Source organism: Agelaius tricolor, unplaced genomic scaffold, assembly GCF_023055355.1.
Source record: "Agelaius tricolor isolate 1412-34295 unplaced genomic scaffold, bAgeTri1.0.p SCAF_6, whole genome shotgun sequence".
NCBI lineage: Eukaryota > Metazoa > Chordata > Aves > Passeriformes > Icteridae > Agelaius > Agelaius tricolor.
Genome location: NW_027269266.1, coordinates 15,220,300 through 15,240,980, shown reverse-complemented (window position 1 = coordinate 15,240,980; position 20,681 = coordinate 15,220,300). Strand labels below are relative to the sequence as shown.

Here is a 20,681-nt window from a genome sequence, read left to right as displayed (position 1 = left end):
ATCTTTTTAAACTACTATTCATTTTGGAAAAAAGTGTTCTCCAAGCAGCATAAAATTTACTTTAGTCTTACAACTGAAGATCAGCAGTGATTTAAGTTGGGGTTTTTTTTAAGTCCCCACATATCTAGGTAAAAGTAAGTCTTCAAAAGCCTTGTGAAGATTATTTTAAAATACTGAGTTATAAGAAACAAAGGAGTATTGACTTTATGTGCACTTACAATAGCATTTCCCATACTGACTGAATGCATAAACAGCTTGAGGCATGTTTAACAAAGTGTTCAGATTTCAGTTCTACACATGGATAGCATGTATGTAAAAATCACATCAGGCAACTGTTTGCTTGCAGGATGAAGACCTTGGATGTCAAAAATATGATAGCATTGCTCCTTTTGAAGTACTTTTTATATTAAAGAAATATAACTTTACACAGAACAAACCATACTCATTGAAATATTTTGCATGTTTCTCCTCCTCTCCATTTTTAAGAAAGTGATGAAATAAGAAAGTGATTAAATCCATTTACACAATTAACATCATCTTAGAAGACATTCAGTGGACTAAAGGGTTCCATTCAGAAACAATGTTTTCCATGTTAGGCTAATAACTACTTAACTATTCTATCCCTGTTTGCCTGAAGAGACAATTGCCTTTTGGAGACAATTTGGATGTTCTTACTTCCTATCTTGAGACATGCTCTCAGGACGTTTTTTATTTCTCATATCAGAAACAAAAAGTATTAAGGAAGTCTTCTGGTATATTGTACAATATTCTGTAAATGCAAATTATGAACTAGAAAGTGTTAGTAAGAACCACCACACAGAAAGTGATAGTCTACGCTGGAGCTTCAGACACAGTACTCAGAACTCTCAAAGGTATTTATCATTCCAATTACTTTAATTACACATTCTGAGAGTTAAATCCAAATGTCTTGATTCCAAGTCATCAAACTAAAGCAGTAATCATAAAGTCTGTCTTCTGATGCATTATTTTGTATTAATGAAACAGATTCAGTAGCTAAACTCTGTACATTTCTGAGTAATCTAAACACTTTCAAGAACAGCTTAAAAGGAGAAACAAGCAGAATAGACAATCACTCAAATTCCCCAGTTTAAAAAAAAAAGGGGGGTGGGGGGGGGGGAAGAGAAGTTGCAAATCAGAATCTGTTTCTTCTTTTATTTGGAATAATAAATAATTTACAGAATTTATATTAGCAATCAACATATCTCCAAGTTGATTATATATGTAAACAGAAAAGAATAAATTCTTAATGGACCAAACCAGCAACTGTTGGCAAAAAGTAGGAAATACTGAGTTAAACACATAGTCATGATTAATCTCACAGGACTGTAGTTAATTCTAGCAACTCTTCTGAGGTGCGCCTTTCATCTCCCAGAGGAAATAATAACTAGTGTTACTTCAGATTTTTTGCTATTTCCAAGCAGAGGAAAATAGAAAACATTCTAGACACAGCTTGATACTTTTCTGGGAACAGTAATGCTCAGCATGTCTGAATTATATCCCATCCTTTAGTTCCACTGGAAGATATAGTTATCATTTCATCTAAAGCAGCTAAGTTCTGATGTCTGTAGCATTATATAATGAAGATAAGCAGCTAAAATTGAACAACTTTTTAGAAAAATAATAAGCAGCTAAAAAAATGAAGCCACAGAAGTAATCTAAAAAGATCTGCCAGCCTGCACTGAGTTTTATTGCAAACAGCTGAACAGTGAGCAATGGGGAAGCCCTCTCTTTAGAGAGAAAGAGGATAAAATGTGTTGTAACCTCAAAAAGTGCTCTGATGATGAGTAAAATGACAAAATAAGCATTTACAATCATCAATATGTTTGAATGAGTAATTAAAAACAGTAAAAGTACAGCAATTAAAATGTCTAGAAAACCAACATTCAACACATTAAGACTATGAAGAAAACAGTCTTTAGTCATAAAAAATATTTCAACAGACAACTCTGCCTTTCAAAAAGCCTTTCAGCAAGTTGCTTTCACAAGGCCAACTAAAGAAGCCAAGGTGTGCTGGATGAAAGATCAGCGAAGACACAAAAACACAACAAAAACTGTTATCACTGGGTGTTTTTGATGTGAAGACACTGAAGAGTGAATTTGTGCAAGGCCAACCTATCAAGAATTACTAAATCAATGAAGATAAACCCTGTGGTTCAGCAACTTCCTGAACCAAGGATTTATAGGAAGAGGGCTGGTATTATCTGACCACTCAATCACTCTGTGGTTTCAGTGTTTTCACAAACTTCAAAGAAATCTTTACTGGGTATTATCATAGAGGATAATGGCATAACAGACCATCAGTCTGGCCCAGGTGGCAATGCTAATGCAAGAGCAGCACACACCATAATGCAATTTTATTTGCCATGAAATGGCAGCATAATAAGTAAAAGAACTTATGTTCAGACCAAACTGCTCTGAGCTCAAAAATACTGTTTTCAAGCAAAGAATGAGAGACAGCTGATTCTTCAGGCACATGAGAAGTACTGTCTGTAAGCTACAAGATACACCTGATGTGGAGTCTGAGCTCTCACTATGGATCAGAATTAATATTTATCTGTTTATCCTAAGAGGTTCAGCTGTAGACTTCCTGATGGTTGAATATGCTGTATAAAATGCTCAAGGATACACATGACCTTTTGTTACAATCTTCTGTGATGTACACATCTGGCTCGAGAAAACAAACTGTTCTCTCCTAACACAATAGCATCCCTTCATCCTCCCTGCCCTGATGGAAATCAGGGGGATAGATGCAGCAGTGTGCTACATCCTTCCTGGCTGCATAGATAATCACTGACAAGGCCTTGTTCAGGGGTCCTCAGTTCACCCACAGTGGGCAGGGGTTCAGTCCTACTGAACAGTTCACTACCTACACTCACTGAAAATACACTCAATTCACAGGCACACCTAGAGTTAAGAATCACTGACCACACAAGCCACTCAAAGATGTGACTGATCTCTTTCTTGGATCAAGAGAGTTGATTGACTGATCTACATAGTCAGGCATACAATGTATCTTGGATATACACTATTGTACAATAGTGCTGCTTGTAAAAATACAAAATAAAGAAACAATCCATGGCTATGTTATGTCCAGTGAAGGAAATAAAAAAGCCCATCTGTCCAGCTCTTGTACAGACAGCATTAATGACACAAAACATGTTTCAGTCTACCTTGTCCATCACATCTCTGAATACAGTTTTGTTGTTTATAAAAAAACCCAAAATAACAACAAACATCCAAAACAAAACCACACAGACACAAACCACCTGAGGTGGACACATTTTGAACAAAATCTTGAATAAAGACGTCAGTGAAATAGGAAAATCAGAATCTCAATTTTCCTTCTCCAAACAGTAAGCATATCTAAGTTCTAACACGTGATGAGCCAGTAAAAAATGTCCCATGAGATGTACTTAGAAGACATTCTTTCATGCTGATCATAATACATCCTTTTGCCACATAACTCAGTATTATACTGAAAACTTGTTGCTACAGAACAGAAATTGACACCAAGAAAACTGTAAAAAAGAAGGCAGACATGAGACATGAAAGAGTATCTAGACTCATGCACAGACATAATTTCACAAGTGCTTGTGAGTTGAAGGAGCAGTAAATATTAGTATTTTCTCAACTCTGAGCAAGGTTCATAATCTGCTGCAAAACAGAGGAAAGCAAAGACTTACTGCAGATATTGTGCAGGTGTGCACTAGCATAAATTTTTCCTTCACCAGATATGCTGATTTCTAGTTCTTAGATCTCATAAGCAAGGTGGATTTTATAATCTTTTTTTCCAATTGACACATGTATAAATACCTAATCTATTTCAGTTCAAACTTCCTCTATAACACTTGGTGTTATTTGCTAACAAGGGACACGTACCAACAATAAAAGGACTGCAGTACAATTCAGCACACCTATTCTCAAACTCTTCTCAACAATCAGCAAATATATGAAAAAAGAAATAATAAAACTGAGTGTGTATTAATGAAAATTTAGTAATAAGATGATTTTTCAAAACTATCGTAAGTGATTGTTTCATGCTCAGTATATAAGAAGTATAATGATAATACATCATATAATACTTAATTGATAATGATAATACTAATATGTACTAATATAATGATAATACTATTATCTTACCTGTTCTGTATTAAAGCAATGACTTGAGAATATGTCTTCCCAATAACACTTTCTCCATTGACTTTTATAATTCTGTCACCTGAAGAGGGAAAAATTATAACTGAAATTAGTTTGTCTAGATGTTTTTAAAACAGTTTATATTTTGTATTTCTATACCTCACAAAATCAAGAACACTCATATGTTAAATTCAAGGTCAGTCTTCCTCAAAAACCAAAAAAGATTTCTCCCAAATATTTTGTTACACTGTCCTCATTTAGAGTTTCATACACTCTCATAAATTAATTGTCAAATATGTTATGTAGAGCTATTTTTAGCCTGTGATGAAAAACCTATCCTGTTCTTTTGACCAAATGGTATCTAAGCCATCTCTGATCAGAAGAGCAGAAAGGTATCTTGAATTTCCAAATGAGGAGGAAATGTCTGAGGGATTACAGGCAGGGAACTTCCAAAAACTACTGGAGGAAGAATAGCTGGAAGAAAGGACCTGTGAAAAGTGAGGCAAAGGGAATGGTTTTTTCAACATTGCTTCAGAAACTAAAAGCCCTTTTTGTTTTTCTGGCACCATCAAATCAAAGCAAGGAAAAAGCTGTCACCCTGACTACCCACCCTGTCTTGGGGACAATAATGATTTAAATACTTGTGCTCTGTGGAGGTTCCCCATACAAACCCCATGGATTAACAAACTACACAGATCTGACTTTTTAATTTTGTCTGCACACAAACATCATGCCAATAAATTGGTATGATATTTTCAACTTTATAAAAGTTTACCTATTCCCCTTCATCCACCAGTTACCTTCCTGCCTGAAAGAACTCTGAGTTTTCTCTCCTGCTTCCTAAGCAATGAAAGCAAGCTTGGTGGCAACAAGCTCTGAATCCTGGCTAGGTCATACTGCAGAACTTCCCCAGAACACACCAGATCCTTCTCTGGACTTCAGCTGGCTCTTTTCCAGGTTGTTTAAGAACAGCCTGCAATGTGGGCTACATTGCCACAGATCTTTACTCAGTATTCCCACTAAAAACTATAATTAGGAGTATCATTAGAGTAGGTCATATAATTTTATCTATACTTGTGCAGCTTTTATTTTTTCACAGAAGCAGACTAGATTACACACAGCAGTGACACAAGTCTGCTTGAAATAGGCATCCCATGGATCTGCCAAAAGATCTGATGGGGACACACTGCAGAACTGGTTACATAAATGACATGAGCACAGATAACTCTGCAAGTACAACTTTGTTCTGTTTCAGATACACAGGAAGGGGAAGTCAGTGCAGAACTGTAGTGCAAAAAAGGATACAGAAACATGAAGGCTTTTTCTAACAGCTCTCCATCAGTCTGGTAGCCTGCTACATATTTTGATCAAAGCAGAAATTAATCAGAATGCCCCTTCCAAACACAATTTAGTTCTTTATATTCCTACCTATAGATAAATGACAGCACAAAGATCAAGACATGGGAAATTACAGATCTGTTTTGACTGTTCATATTTCAGTATTTCTAGTATTTATGAACTCCAAGGTATGTTATTTTTAATTAAATGCCTTAGAGGTTAAATATGGGAGAGGTATTACCTTTCTAACTCTAACAAAGATGATTTTACAGGATTATTCAAAAATACTTCTGAATGGGCTGTCTTATATTTAAGATATCTTTCTCTATTCCTCAAATTTGCAAGAATATTTCAAATTTTCTGGTGAGAAGCGGACAAGTAAGCTCCTGAAATGGAGCTCATTTGTCATGGGTGATGAAACTTGTGTTGAAACTTTCAGTATTACAAAGGACCCTGCAGGAGTGAAACAAGAATTGACAAACAATTTCCTAAACTCATATTGAATATTCAAGTGTTTTCATTTGTGTGACCATGAAATAGAGCAAAATTACACTAGAGAAAAAAAACCAAACAAAAATAGTTAATAACAGTAACAGTTGATTCTACAAAATAAGAAATGTATACAGTGTCCACATGAGAGGTAAAGCAATCTACCTGGCTGATTATTCCCTGACTGATTTATAATACCAAGACAGAGATTTAGTAATATATTTAACCCTAAAAATCATAAACAAGAAATACTGGCATGACCTAATTAGATGCAACTGCTATAAGCAGTGTGTTTAAGAAGATTCTACTTATTAAAAATGTCTTCTCTCATTTATTTTCTGCTCTTTATTCTGGGCTCCTAAAAATCTCTTCTATAACTAAAAAAAATATTCTCTACAGATTTCATCTCTCTCAATTTGGCAGACACTGAACAGAGCAGAAATTAACATGGTTCCTCTGTACAGATTCAACATATGCTGTGTTTTATCAAGCCAAAACATCTTTATATAATAGCAATCAAATTCTGCCAAAGTAGTCCTTCTCTAAATAACTATCTAAGGAGGAGTTTAAAAAAAAAAATCAAAACCTTTATGGTGTACAAGTGGGATCTAGAACTGTTTTTAAACTTATCAACCTAGGAACTTTGTATTTCTTTAGTAAGAATATACAAAATTTATTCTATTCCAGTCAATTTGAGGTACATAACTCTTTTCTAAAAATATATCAACATCCCATTATGGACACAAGCACAAGCCCTTCACAGAACAGAAGTTTTGCCACGTTTTTAAGAAACCTGTGTTCATAGTGGCATCCATCTATGTATGTAACTTCATCACCTGTAAGATTGTCTATTCCAATACAGTTGGTTTTTTTTCTTTTGGCACTTAAGATATATATGACTCAGTTCACAAAAAAACCTCCATGTTTTCTGCTCTCCAGTTTGATTAAATGAGCAATTGAACAGAATTTTGTAAGAATAGAGAGATTTGGACTGTTCTTATTTGATTTAAAGGAGGCAGAGAAGAAAAATTTTATTTAATGTACGAAGACCCGAATGTTTTCAGGTTACCAATTTGTCCCAAACCAAAGAAATAGGAGCTTACAGGTATTTTATTACTCTCTTTAAGACAGCAAATAAAAAAAACTAGGACTTTGATGCCTTAATAAGCAAAACAAGGTTCCAATGTGAAAAACACTGGAGGACAACTTAAAATGGATTCTAAAGGAAAGAACAAGGTTTAAATGGAAGATAGAACTATGTAGTAGCAACTTAAATCATATGTATTTTACATCATGTACATAAACATGTTATTGAACAGTACCTGTGCACAGCCCAGCTTCAAAAGCAGGTCCACCCTCTTTAACTTGTTTAACAAATATGGTATCCATTGGCTCCAGTCTATTTCTTTGTTTTCCTGAGAAAGAAAGAATATCTCTTTAATAGCATTTCATTACACTGCATTGCAATGTTTTCATTTTAAAATACTTTGGGATGCAATCATCTTTGTATGTCTCTGCTGCACTCACAGAGACGTACAAAGAAATAATGATGCAATGGAAAGTGAAAAATAAAATTTTAAAATCTTCCCTTAGGTGGAAAAAACATAACATTGATTTACAGTTCTCATGGACCACAAAAGTGATTTTCCAACAGTTTTTCAGAAACTCCAAGATGAAGTCTAAAGTTTTCTTGAAGATTTACCACAGTCCAAAAAGAAATTTATAATTCAAATAAAATGAGCAGCATATGTCTGCTCATGCTGTATACCTGTATATATCTGTATATACACAACTTCAAGTTAATCTATAGTAGTTAAAAACCATGTACAGCTGTATTTTCTTGCTTTCTCAATACACACTTAAGTCCTATACTTCCAGAAACAAAGGCACCTTTTGGTTTTACATGCCTGTCATCAAAGCTAAGTCATTCTTTGCTACGTAGCCACAGCTTCTGAAAACCAAGATAGGAGGGTGGGGGTGTGTACAGTAAAACAAACAAAAAACTCCAGGGTTATACAGCAGGCTGAAATACAGTGTATCTGTCCTACATTTGCACACAGCTGGAGTAAGCCATTTCACAGCACCTACAGTTTCACCAATGGAATTATTACACCAGTGAAGTTAAAAAACCAAAACCAAACCCCCCAAAACCCCAAATATTCACAAAGAAAACCACCCAGAAGTAATGAAAAATAAATAAATAAATGCATCCATTATGGCCCTGCATGGTGCAGTGCTCACAGAAGCAGCGGCAGAGCCTGAAAGGCTCCAGCCAGACCCAGGCAGTCTTACAGTGCCAGAGCTGGCTTTGACAGCCTTGGCCACTCCCAGCTCCTGGCTCCAGTTTCCATCCCTGCTGCACACTCCCAGCTAAGGAAGTGCCACCTTTGGAGGCTGCGTGAGCAGCCAGCCCAGGGAACTGACAAGGCACAAAAATAAACTGGGTCTGTGCTCCAGTTTAGCAGGAAACCCCAGCTTAGTGGAGAGAGAGGCTTAAACTGCAGAAAAAGAAGGAATAGCATGAGAGAAAAAAGGAATTGTTTAAAATTGGCATTGCTGATAAAAGAAACTCCTTAAAACTGACATTATTAGGTTCTAACCACGTCTGAAATGACTGGCCTTTGACTCAGGCACAAGTCTTAGGCTTTTGAAAGTACTTTCCCCACAGCTTTAAATGTTCCACCTAAAATGTTTAGTAAATCACAGTAGTATTTATTGAATACTAATAAGGTGCCCCCTTAACCTCCTTTTTTTAGTTCAGTTTCCATGTGGGCAAAGTTCATTTGAAAAACTTTAACAAACTGCAAAAAACCAGACCACCCTGTGACTCTGATTCAATTTTTCAGATCCTGGTTTTAGCCTAATGCCTTTATTGTGTAGATCCTCAGTGTCCTGCCATTTTACCATAAAACAGTTGAACAAAATGGCTCACTCATATGGCTCTAAATGGCCTTCTCAAAATAGTTCCAGATTGGGAGCAAATAATCAAAAAGTTTATTTGATAGAATCAGATAAATACTATATATAAAGCAACTGAATTACAAATCAAGAAACTCCAGCTGGCAGCTCAGTCCCCAAATACTTAAAATTTGATTAGCAGGATACAGCTACAAAACATACAAAATGCTCTTTGTGAGCCAAAGTTAATATCTGTCATTTTTAATCTGCAGATTTAAATAGACACTGAACATGTGATGGGTCTTGTCCTTTAAAAAGCCAGTAACATTTCAGCAAGTTTAGCAAAGCTCCAAGATTAATCTACCCAGATGCCATGAACAAAAGGTTGCTTCAACCGCTTACAAGAATGAAGTTAAAATATGACCTTTTATAGGACCACCAAACATCCTTCCCAGTGCTGCCACTTATCTTTTACTGAAGACACATACATTTCCTAAAGTGGCAAGAAAAATAAAAATAATACTGCTTCCATGGCACATTTAATTCATCACACTTCAGTTTCCTTTATAAAACACTCTTCAGAAAAATGTTAGTGACCTACTGCTAGTTTGCTTAACACTCAAGTGCTGCTTTATGCCTTGCCCATACCTGAACGTGCAAATCAAGAGGTCAGGCAGCTAAAGCTACTCCCATTCAGTATGCAACACAGAACTCCTTTAATACACTTCCCACTTCTGAGTAAGAGGGGAAACTTGCCACAATTTAGGGAGACCAGAGCCTGCAGCCTTCCCTGACATCTGACTTCTGACCTGCCTGTCAGCTACACTAGGCACATTATGGGCACTCACTTCACATTTCTACAGCTATTTTATCAATCAATTCAGAAAGCTAACTGCATATTAAACTTGGCTCTTTGTCCTACTTGCAGAAGGAGACTATATTAAACAGTCATTCTTGCTTCCTAAAAAAGGTCAACCACCACACTAAAAATCAATTTAAGGGGAAAAAATTAGGATAAAAGGTTCAAAATGTTGATTACATTTGCACATTCATTTCGCAATTCAGCACTATCCAAATACAAGTAGAAACAAGAAAAAAATCTTAGAACTCTCAGGCTCTGGTAGATAAATAAGTCTTCTTCACTTCTCCTTGACCTTCTACACATTTGGATACAAACCAAATCTTTTTTAATCAGTAACATAGAAATGAACTTCCTTGAATACATAACCTCAATGTACATTTATACTTGGAGTTTGAAACTCAAGCAAAGCAAAGCAATATTTTTTGACAGTAGAAGCTAACAGTACTTTTTCAGACCAGCTGAGGGGAATAAATCTTGAAAATGTGTACTCAATCATCACAGAAATAAATCTCAAGTAAAATGGATTATCTAATAACTCACCTCATGTCTCAAAATTTAACATTCTACACTCTGATTTAATTATGCCTAAATCTCCCTGTGGTCCTGTCTGCACCAATTATCAGGCAAAAGCAAGATGCTGCCTAGAAATGAGAGCCTAAACTGTCCTCCTCCTAAACACCACAGTCTAGAACAGAATATCACAGCCAAGTGTTTTACACTAAGTTCTCCAGCTCTGCACTACATACAGTCAGGATTCGTGATTTTTGTTTCTAATATTGAAAAGACCAATTTTTTGGAGCATGCCAGCAATTCCTGACAAGGTAATACAACAAAGAACAGTAAAAGCACCTCAGACCTCCAGTTTGTAAGACATACAAGCCTTATTTGTGCTTTTCCAGTGCTCATTACTGCATATGATTTTGCCTCCTTCCTCCTTCTCCATACTTTTGTAAACAAAACATACTTTGTAATTGAGCATTACATTGCAGGCTACCAGCAAATACAACAATTTCTCCCAAATCTTCAATAGCAAATGAAAAATAAGACATGCACATACAAAGAACAGACAAAGTGTGAGCTGCCAGTAACACATTCACATATGCAGGGAAACAGCACAGATGAAAAGCACAACTTCTGTAAAAAGAACTTCATTTGTACTACATTCCCTCTTAAATGTAGCTATAAAGAAATATGTAGTCTTACATTAGAGCATTAAAAAGTAAAAAGCAAATAGAGCTGGTAAGTACACAACTCAGCTGATCAGAAACTGAAAAGCCCATCAAGTTGTCCTTTCCTGCATCACTTTTGTAAGCACATGAAAATTTCCAGCATGACTAAATGGTCATCAGTCAGTATAAATGCAAAGGCAAGTTTTTGTCCAGACAGTAGTGTAGTTTTGCTAACAGTACAACTAAAATACTGCTTGTAGTGCAATGACTCCCTTCAATGATGTTATCCAAATGAAAATATAACGTTAGAATAAGCAAACTGGAGTCTCAACTTTTAATCAGAGATTCAGCATCATCAGAAATAAGGAAAGAAAAATAAATCCCCAAGTACCAAGAAGGCTCAAGACAAAAATTCATTGGCTTAAACAAGGATAGTAAGGAATCAGGAGAGTCTTAATAACAAAGTCCTGAGTCTAGACAACCAAAGTTAAGAAAAAGTAGCCTGAAGAAGCATTAACATGTATAAATCAAATGCAAGACAAATACAGAAAACCCACTTATTGAAACAGGGTTTCTCTGGGCCAATATGCTTTTTCATAATTCTATGCAAATCTTCTAATAAATCAGAGACTACATGCCACCTACAATAACCACAGAGATCACAGTAAAGTCTAGAAACTAAAATTAGTGCCTTGTTTTAACTTTTGTTCAAATGGCTGCAAAATAAAGACTTTATTCATAGCACATATCATGGAATCATTCAGGATCTAACCTTTATACTGCCTGGATCTATGAGCTGAGACTTCAAGTCAATAATGCCTTCACAGTCTGACAGGAGAAAACAAGTCTCCCATTGCAAAGTTACAAGGAAGCTTTCCTGACAAATGTTTAAGAGGCCACAAGTAGCAGAGGGGAATATGTTGCACTAGCAACCATCACATTTACAAAATAGTACAATTCAAACATGCTCTCCCTGACAGAAGGAAATCTTTTAAAAAATACTACTGCTTTTAAACAGAACAGTAGAATTAAGACTAGGTAATATTTAAAACTGATTTACATCTGAAGGTGATATTCTGCAAAGCTTCTCCTAACTCCCTCAAATTTTACATAGAAATAAATTTTATCTAGGTACCAATTCTAGCTTAATCCCCTAAAAATCTAGTTTGAAATACAACTGCTACAAGGAACATAAGTAGTATTGTATCAAATGCAGTAACCATGAGTTAGTTTTTAAATTGCTCCCTGCAGACCAGACAGTATTACTGTAGTGCCCTATGATTCACCTGGAAAACAAAATGACATGGCAGAAGTTATGCTATCTAATCTACCAACACACTACAACATAGCAACAAGCACTTAGTTTCTCTGAAGTCATTAAACTTTTGATATAAAACACAGATTAAAACATCTGAGTCATAAAGACTATGAAAAGTACAACCTTTACATTCTGAATAGGAAAGGAAAAAAGAAAAAACAATCTCATGCCAAAGTGCTATTGCTGACAGAGCTCTTCCTTTTGACCTGCAGAACACAAACCAGCAAGTGCTGAAACACAGTGTAGTACATACTCTCTTACAAAGTCTCTCCAACTAGCCACTGCTTAAAAACACGCCATTGCTCCTCTTCCTCAAGGGAGAAAAAAAAATTCTTCTGCTCACAACAGCTGAATTGTGCTCAGAAATCCTCATAACACAGGGATTCAATAAAGTCTACAGAGGTTTGTAAAATAACTTATTGTAGAACATTTTTACTTCCAGCCCTATGCTCAGCAGATGGCAAAAGGATGACTTAAACTTTTACATTTAAGAAATCAGCTTCATGAAACACCTCAGATTAATCAATTAGGACAGGCTCTTATGCACATCTTTCACTGACTCAAGCAGGAGGAACATTCCTCTTGAGCATGAAAGATCTACAAGTATGCTTTTGGGTATCCAAGGCATTTGAGCTTCACTGGTTCAACAATGCTGAGTGACACTGATTCGTGGGATGCCTTTCAGGCAAAGGGAGGGGAACAGATACAGCATGGCAAATGCTTCAAATCGATTACTCAATCAAAAACCTGTTAATCATCTCCCAAACTACTCAAAAAAGGTTGATGAAACTACAGCAGAACTTACATTTATTAACTGAGATAGTATTTAATTAAATATAAATCACAAACCTGTCAGGATTACATCTAACTGAGGGAGGCCAACTACAGCTCATTCTGCATATTATAATCTGCAAAGTGAATTTCATACATAGTAAGCATTTCTCCACTAGCAATCCACTCTGGAAAAGGAGCCCAAAGGTCTCAGCCCAGTCCCAACAGAGCTTATTTCACCCACTGTCAAGCTCAAAGCAACTCAACCGAAAAACACCAGCTGAAATACAGTGCCAGGGATGAGCCTCTGAAAGAATGTGATAAGTAAATTAGTGCTGTTGAGTCATTTAGCAGAAAAACACTTGGCGTTCAGCTCTCTAACACAGGAAAAATACATTCTTATTTCTCAAAGCACATCTGGCATTTTGATTAGGCAACTCCAAAATGGTATTTCTTCTTCTGCTTACTTTTCTGTAAACCATTTGACTAATACAACCTCAACCCTATCTACGTGCCAAGGTAGGGGGAGAAGATGAGAAAATAATTCGGGAAGGTTATGGAAAATATGTAACACAGGTTCAGCTTAGTTACAAACTCTCCAAAACTGTGTTTTCTCATTGCATTATTTGCCATTACTATGACTTCATTCAATTCTCTCAAATGAAACCTTTTTAAGTTTAAAATTTAATCTATGATTAGTCTAGAGGATTTACTATAGTCATTAGATAAGCATAGAGCAATACAATTTTTATCTAGAGTGGTCAATCTATGGACTCTCCCTTAAATCCTTGAGAATTACACTTCATGTTTTTATTCAAAGTCAAAGATGATTTGAACCCAACAGAAACCACTGAGAAACATTATACATGTGACAAGCTGGAAAATGAGTTGATTAGACATTCTGGATGTACTGTAAGGGAACAAGGAATCATCAGGCTCTGGTCTCAGTGGAAAACTGTGAGCCCTCTTTTAGCATTCTCAACATTTAGGTGTTAAAAATTTAACTTGGATCAAAAATCCACAGAAAAGGGCAATTTACTGTCCCACTATCCTGAAGCATTACTCTTAAACACCTCTTTTATTTTACTCCTAGTTCTACTACCATATGCCTTGGACCCTCACACCCCTGCCATCTGTGACCTCTCCCCATATTTGCTTTCACATTCATCCTCTTGTTCTTACCTACCTTGTTCCCACCATCACAGGCACAATATGTTTATTTCATAACAGACTGAGCCGATAGACCATGATGTTAAAAAACATGGGATTAAATTAAATCCTGGGAGAACACAAACTACATTACAGAAATCAACAGTCTGTTAAAAGCAATGAAATATTAAAAACTCCAGGCCTTATGTAAGCAGCAGTAATGCAGGAAAAAAACCTTTTCCTGTGTTTTTTCCACCGTTCTCTCAAAGGCTCTACCCTGCCAGAGCAGACTTGCACAGAGCTGAAGAAGGACAGGTAATAAATTGCAACTATTTAGCATAGACAATTGAAGGGTAGAAACTTTTATACATATTTAGGCACATTAAAAAAAAAAAAAAAAAAGCCTGGTGATAAAATTTAATGTTCTAGACTTCTCAGTGAAAACATGTCTAAGGTCTCATTAACAAGCACACACTGGGTCTCTCCAGAAAAATACACTGAATAATGTACCTAATTTTTTAATTTTTTTTTAAATTTTTATTTTATTTAATTTTAATTTTTTTAAATTTTTTTTAATTTTTATGGGAAAAGGAACTCCTAGTTGCTACAGGTACTTCTACATAGAAATGTAGATAAAAGTACAAAAAGCAAGATCATACTATTAAGAAAAAAAGATACTGGATTTTAATGATATTGGATCCCCAGGTACTATGTTAGACACAAAATAGCTTTGTTCTACTGAAAGATAAAATTTCTTTCAGTCTATTTCTTTATGCTTATCCCTGTTCACTTTAATCACAATCACCAAGGCAAAACTTTCTAAAGGAAAACACGTTTTAGGACAATTTACAAGAAACTACTTTCATCTGTACAAAACCTGTGTTTTGGCATTTACAATTTAAGTAATGTTTGAAGGACAAGAAGATATGGAATCATATTAAATGCACAATCAAATCAAATGGCATGAACTTTTCCTCCAGCTCCACTCATTAGGTCTTGATATACCTAATGAGGTGCAAGTTTTCAATAAGAATGCTAAGTTTTTAATAGGTATAGGTATTTTTCAGTCTGGCTCCAAATATTCCTAATATGCTCTCTTGGAAGACTTCTACCTGTGAGATACCACTTAAATAAATAACTGAGTATAGAAGCAGAGCAACTCCAGAAAATAGGAAGAATGGCAAACTGACAGCAAGACACTCTCAAAACACACAAAATAAATACTCCAAGTTATTTCTGGGAGTAACAACTCCAAGAAATATGTAATACAGGCTGGTCAGTATAACAGAGATTCCCTGGAAAGCAGTATATGCTGATGAAAGTTTCCAATCAGTGACCAATGAATCCACAGTGGTAAATCTGTATCTTCTGATAAAATGCAGCCAGTTAGAGAAGCCTTTCAATGACTTGGCTTAAGATCAACAACCTGGAGCAGTGAAAGTAGGAAAAGAACTGATAACCTTAAAATAATAACAAAATATTTGGGGTAAATCTGTTTTGATGCCCTTCCAGGAGATAACAGGGTGCTAAAGTCTCCCTCAAGAAGCAGCATGTGCATATTTGAATCCTCCATGGCTTGTCTGAAGAAAGCCTTGGCTACTTCTTCCATGGGAGGACAGCAGCAGACACCCACCAAGACACTGCCCACAGATCCTGGCACACAGGCTCTAAGCCAGCCCCTCATCCATCCCAAGCCAGAGCTCCATGCATCCCTGCTGTCCTCACAACTCACCACAAAGGCAACTCAAGCCCTATGGTCTCCCAACCTGTTCTTTCCAAAGTGTCTCTGCTCAGCCACTGCAGCACCCTGGCCCTCTCCTGGGGGAGATCCCACCACCCTCTGGGTGGGTGTGCAGGGGCTCCAGCCAGCTCCTGAAAAAGGCACTAGAGCTCCATGCTGTTGTCCTGTAAGCTCTCTCTTGTTCATGTGCACACCTGAGGTGGTCCCTTTCTGTCCCTGCTGTTGACCATGAGGATGCTGTGACCAGGAGACACCTAACTCCTTTGCCTAACAACCCAATCTTGCTTTTTGGCCATCATCTCCCTCTGGTGTCATTCCTATTTAAGAGCTCTCCTGGACAAATTGGCATTACCTTCCATTATAAATGCTTTGAAACTTTACTGCTTACCAAAAGGAAGATTAATGCAAGCCAGGAGCTTGATCTAACTATATACTAAAATTCTACACCAGACCCTAAAAAAATATAAAAAATATTTCTTTCACTGTTAGAATACATCAAACAGGGTACATGCTTTTATCTTCTGCCCTCTAGACTTAATTAGGTGCTTTGATCCTTTGGAAAAATATTCAAGTGGTCTCAATGAAAGGCAATAGCAATAGAGATGCTTTAATCCACACTCACCTAATCACATATATAAATGCTGAGTTTGGTATGAAACTCTCCTTTTTAACAGGTAAGCTTAATCTATGACAAGGGCAAAGCATAAAGGGTGGGTAATTATAAATTTTCACTGAAAACTGACACAAAAAAACCACTTCTGTACTGGCACGCACTGCTTCACAAAAACAAAATGCTTGGATCCCCTTAGCTTAGTCTTTCAGAGAGGAAAGATCAAGCGAATTAAGAGAATTATCAGGTACAAACCTGAAAAGAGAAGTGTTTCTCAACAGGGCGTTTTCAGCTAATTTCGGCCGGTTTCCCAATCTGACTGCAATGCAGGGACCCGCCACCAGGTGGCTCCAGCGCCCGGCCCCGGACGCGCCGTCCCCAGCGGGAGCGGTTCGGGGCCGGGCTCGGCTGCGGAGCGCTCCGGCAATCCCGGGTTAACCCCGCTCGGAACTTCTGCCCCACCTGCCGCTGCTGCTGCTGAACAAACATCAACGCTGCGAACACGCGAAATGACACGTGCGTTTTTCCTCACTTGCTCCGCACAAGCTGCCTGCTCCCATTATTTGGGAACAGGCAACCTGCAGCAATGTAAATAGTTTCATCCACCTTATACCCCCACAAAGAGCATGTCAAATGCTGGAGAAAAGTGTCTAACACGCTTCGTCCCATTTTGCTGTTTTTAAAGGTTTAATACACAAAATTGGCAGGTTAATTTTTACTGACATCTACATCCTCTGCCTCACAGTTGTTTCTTCTCTTTCCAGGGGGACAAGTCCAACCTTCTGTCCTTCATGAGAATTCTGTTACCTTTCAGGGCATTTGTACCCTCTGATCTGTATTTCAAGGCATACAACATACCATGGTGCTATAAATAAGCAATAGTTGAGCTATGATTCATGGGTTTAGAAGCTACATAGAAATTTCCAGAAAGTAATCTTGTTTTCACCTTTACAGGTCTCATGGTGAACCAAGGATTCGTGCACTGCTGTTTCTCTACTGAAAAATACCTCTCAGATAACATTTTAGATAAACAGACCTACATAACATCTTTAGCTGCCTGAGCTCTCCCTGCAAGAACAAGAACACCACAGAACTTTTTTCTCTAGGCCACAAGTGGTGTCTTCCATACTGGTTTGGCACAAAACTCAACTCCCTTCCCTTCCTAAAGGTACCTGCCTTTTCCTAAGTCAAAACAGAAAAAGGATGTTTCAAGTTTAGGGAGTGATAAGAAGTAGGAAGAGATTAACTTTTCACTGTTTAACACACAGGTGATGACAGCTGAGTAAAACTAGGAGGCTGAAATGGATGAATCCATCTGCTTCCAAGAGAAAGGTAAGAAAGTTCAAATTAATTCATATTTCCCAGAATGCTTCTAATATATCACAGCTACACAAAGTCAATGGAAACAGGAATTCACACATATTCTTTGTCTTCCAACTAAAGGAGGTACTTAAAGGCACACTGGAAGCAGGTCTCATGCTTTGCTAGAAATGAGAAGCCACCACCAGAAGCAGCAGTCAGCCCATGCTGTCCCCCAGCCAGCTGCACTGCTGTGGGAGGCAGGCAGAGCACCAGGGGAACCCAATGCACATAATCCCACTGCCCCTGTACCTCACCAGCCTGACAGACTGGGGAAACAAAGTGGGAATGCGTTCCCAAGCTGGAAACCAGCCTCCTTAAATCAACATATTTTTCACTCTTTTAAAGGAAAAGTAAGATATCAGCAAAAAGGTAGCATGGATGAGAAAATAGCTAAATACCAAAGAGAAACTTCAATTAACTGGGATGGAGATTTAGCATAAATTTATAAAAAATAAGTTTATGAGTGGATTAAGAAAGAAAACAAAGGCAGTGTGAGAGGGAGAAAGCGATGAAAATGGAGGGGAGCTGACTGGCATAACCTAGAATTAACTGACTGATCAATGAGCTTGATGCTCACACTGAAGTGATTTTAAATTTCAAGCTCTTAGGTAGCAATTCAAGTCTATTACACAGCTGAAGCATTCAATATACTGGATCTATAAGAGAGTAAAAACAAGACATACCTTGTCTATTCCCATTCTCTTCATCCTAAAGAGGAAGAAAGAGTGAATATTAAAAATTCAATAAATGGAAAAAATGCATAGGCAGCTCTAAGATACACAGTGAATTGGTAGACAAGGGTAAGTCTACATTTTGGTACCTCCTACTTTGTTCACAACTATTTAACTTAGAGAATTAAGGCTCTTATTCTGAGAATGTAGAGTAATAGCTATTTTAAAGACAACTAATCACAATCCTATGAAACATTCCCACAGAAACAACATATACAGGATTATATGAAAACAAATGTACTAAACCCCATGAAACACTACCATGAAGCTTCATACTGCACTCTGTGTTGTTGCAAACATGTTTCACCCTGAAAACCAGGCAGGAAAGGTTACACTTTAATCACCTCACCATTCAAAGCTACATATGCAAGAGATACAAAATATTTTGTAAGCAATGTCTGAATATGCTTTCAGAAATTTGAACCAAGTTTGTTTTGCCTTCAGTAGTACTACTGCTACTAGAGGAAAACATGTACCCAAACACTATTTAGTAACAACCTTGAAGAGTCTCCTTCTGCTCACTGATCCCAAAAATCACACAACTGGAAAGTACTGGGGGAAAATGGCATGCTTAAACTAAAAAGAAAAAAAAAATTACTTATATTACTTATGTTACTTTCTTGTCAACATTTTGGTATGAAGATCACTGTTAACCTTGTCTACAAAGTTCTAGCACTTAAGAAGCAAAATTACCTAACAAGAAAAATACCTGCTTGCTTTCTAAACTTCATAGAGTAATAAATTCATGTATTTATTTATAAATAAATACTTAATCAAATACAATTTCTGGAACTAATATGCAGTATTTGAAAAATATTTCTAACTACTCAGCTAATTAGAACAGCTTTGTCCTGAAGGAAAGAAGAAGCAAGCAAATGACCACAGAAATAGTTTTCACCTAGATATTTCCTCCTAGTTTTAGATGGACTAACTCAAAATTTCTAGTTATTTTGTATTTAAAGCAAAATCACTATGTTTTTCAAATTATACAAACTCAAAGCAACTACACACTGACCTGAGCAATCCATTCAAGAGAGAAAGACTTGAAGAAAGAGAGGAAATAAGATGCAGATATGAACACTGTATAATGGTGAGGAAAAAACAAGTCTGTCCTAGCAGCAAGAAATTTCTTACAAGGCATACAAAGTTCTGCTGGAGCTTTGAAAGGTATTTGAAAGATAACTTTAAGGGACAAAGAAATAAAGAATAAAAGAACTCTCCCAAATCCAAAATAAGGAGTTAAGAAAAATCTAGCATATATTCTACTTTTAAAAAGCCATGATAATTGTTATTGCTGCCCAAACAGTGTATCTCTAAGTTGGACAGTCCTGTCTGCTCTATACTTTGGTAAAAATGGCACACTAGAAGGTAAGTACCATGATTGCTTACTCTTGGAGCTCTGTAATAGTCAGTTGGTTTTGAACTACAATCGACAGCCCAGAATTGGACACAGGTAACTTCTGCACATTCTGAGTTGTGGCCCTATCTGTCAAGTGAAAAGACATCTTTAGGACTTGAAATATTAAAACTCATAATCTGAAAAATCTGAGTACATGTATGGGAGGCTACTTGGTTTGACGCTATATAACAAATATTTTTAAGAGAAAATTTAGGTAATGTAGAAATTAATATCATCATTTATTAAATACTGCAGCGGGTTTTGTCAGTTTTGTCACTGGTCATGCAAAGTTCTGTTACCAAAAACAGCTGCAAAACATTATTTTTTCATGGTACCAAGCAAATGAGATCAGGCTTTGAAATATGGAATGAATGCTTTATAACACAAGTGTTTTGAAACCAGCTTTCCCTCCTACATTCATCCCTTACGCGTGGCAAGATGTCAGTATATGCTGCATCCATACCTGATGAGAAGAATTTACCACTGACTTGCTCCTCAGGCAAATGAACTTGGGAGAACAAACATCACATGCAGAAACTGTGTGTTTCTAACAAATCCTAATGAACACCTGATGTTAAAGGCATTATGCAACACTTGCTTTTTGCAATGCTAGCTTAAGAAATCTTCCACACATTCCATATTCACTTTCTTAAGGGAAAGGAGGCAAGCACAATACATAAATGGGT

The 20,681-nt window shown here is 36.8% G+C and overlaps 1 protein-coding gene across 4 annotated transcripts in view; it reads right to left on the bottom strand.

Annotated features, from left to right (window-relative positions):
* ARHGAP21 (Rho GTPase activating protein 21) overlaps nt 1–20,681 on the bottom strand; it is a 112,416-nt gene that overhangs the window by 42,335 nt on the left and 49,400 nt on the right. For all 4 annotated transcript variants that reach the window (XM_071428802.1, XM_071428805.1, XM_071428803.1 and 1 more), the window contains 3 exons: nt 18,549–18,573; nt 7,308–7,400; nt 4,162–4,240 (listed from right to left, as the gene is read on the bottom strand). In XM_071428802.1, the coding sequence (XP_071284903.1) occupies nt 4,162–4,240; nt 7,308–7,400; nt 18,549–18,573 (197 nt within the window). The remainder of the gene's footprint in view (nt 1–4,161; nt 4,241–7,307; nt 7,401–18,548; nt 18,574–20,681) is intronic.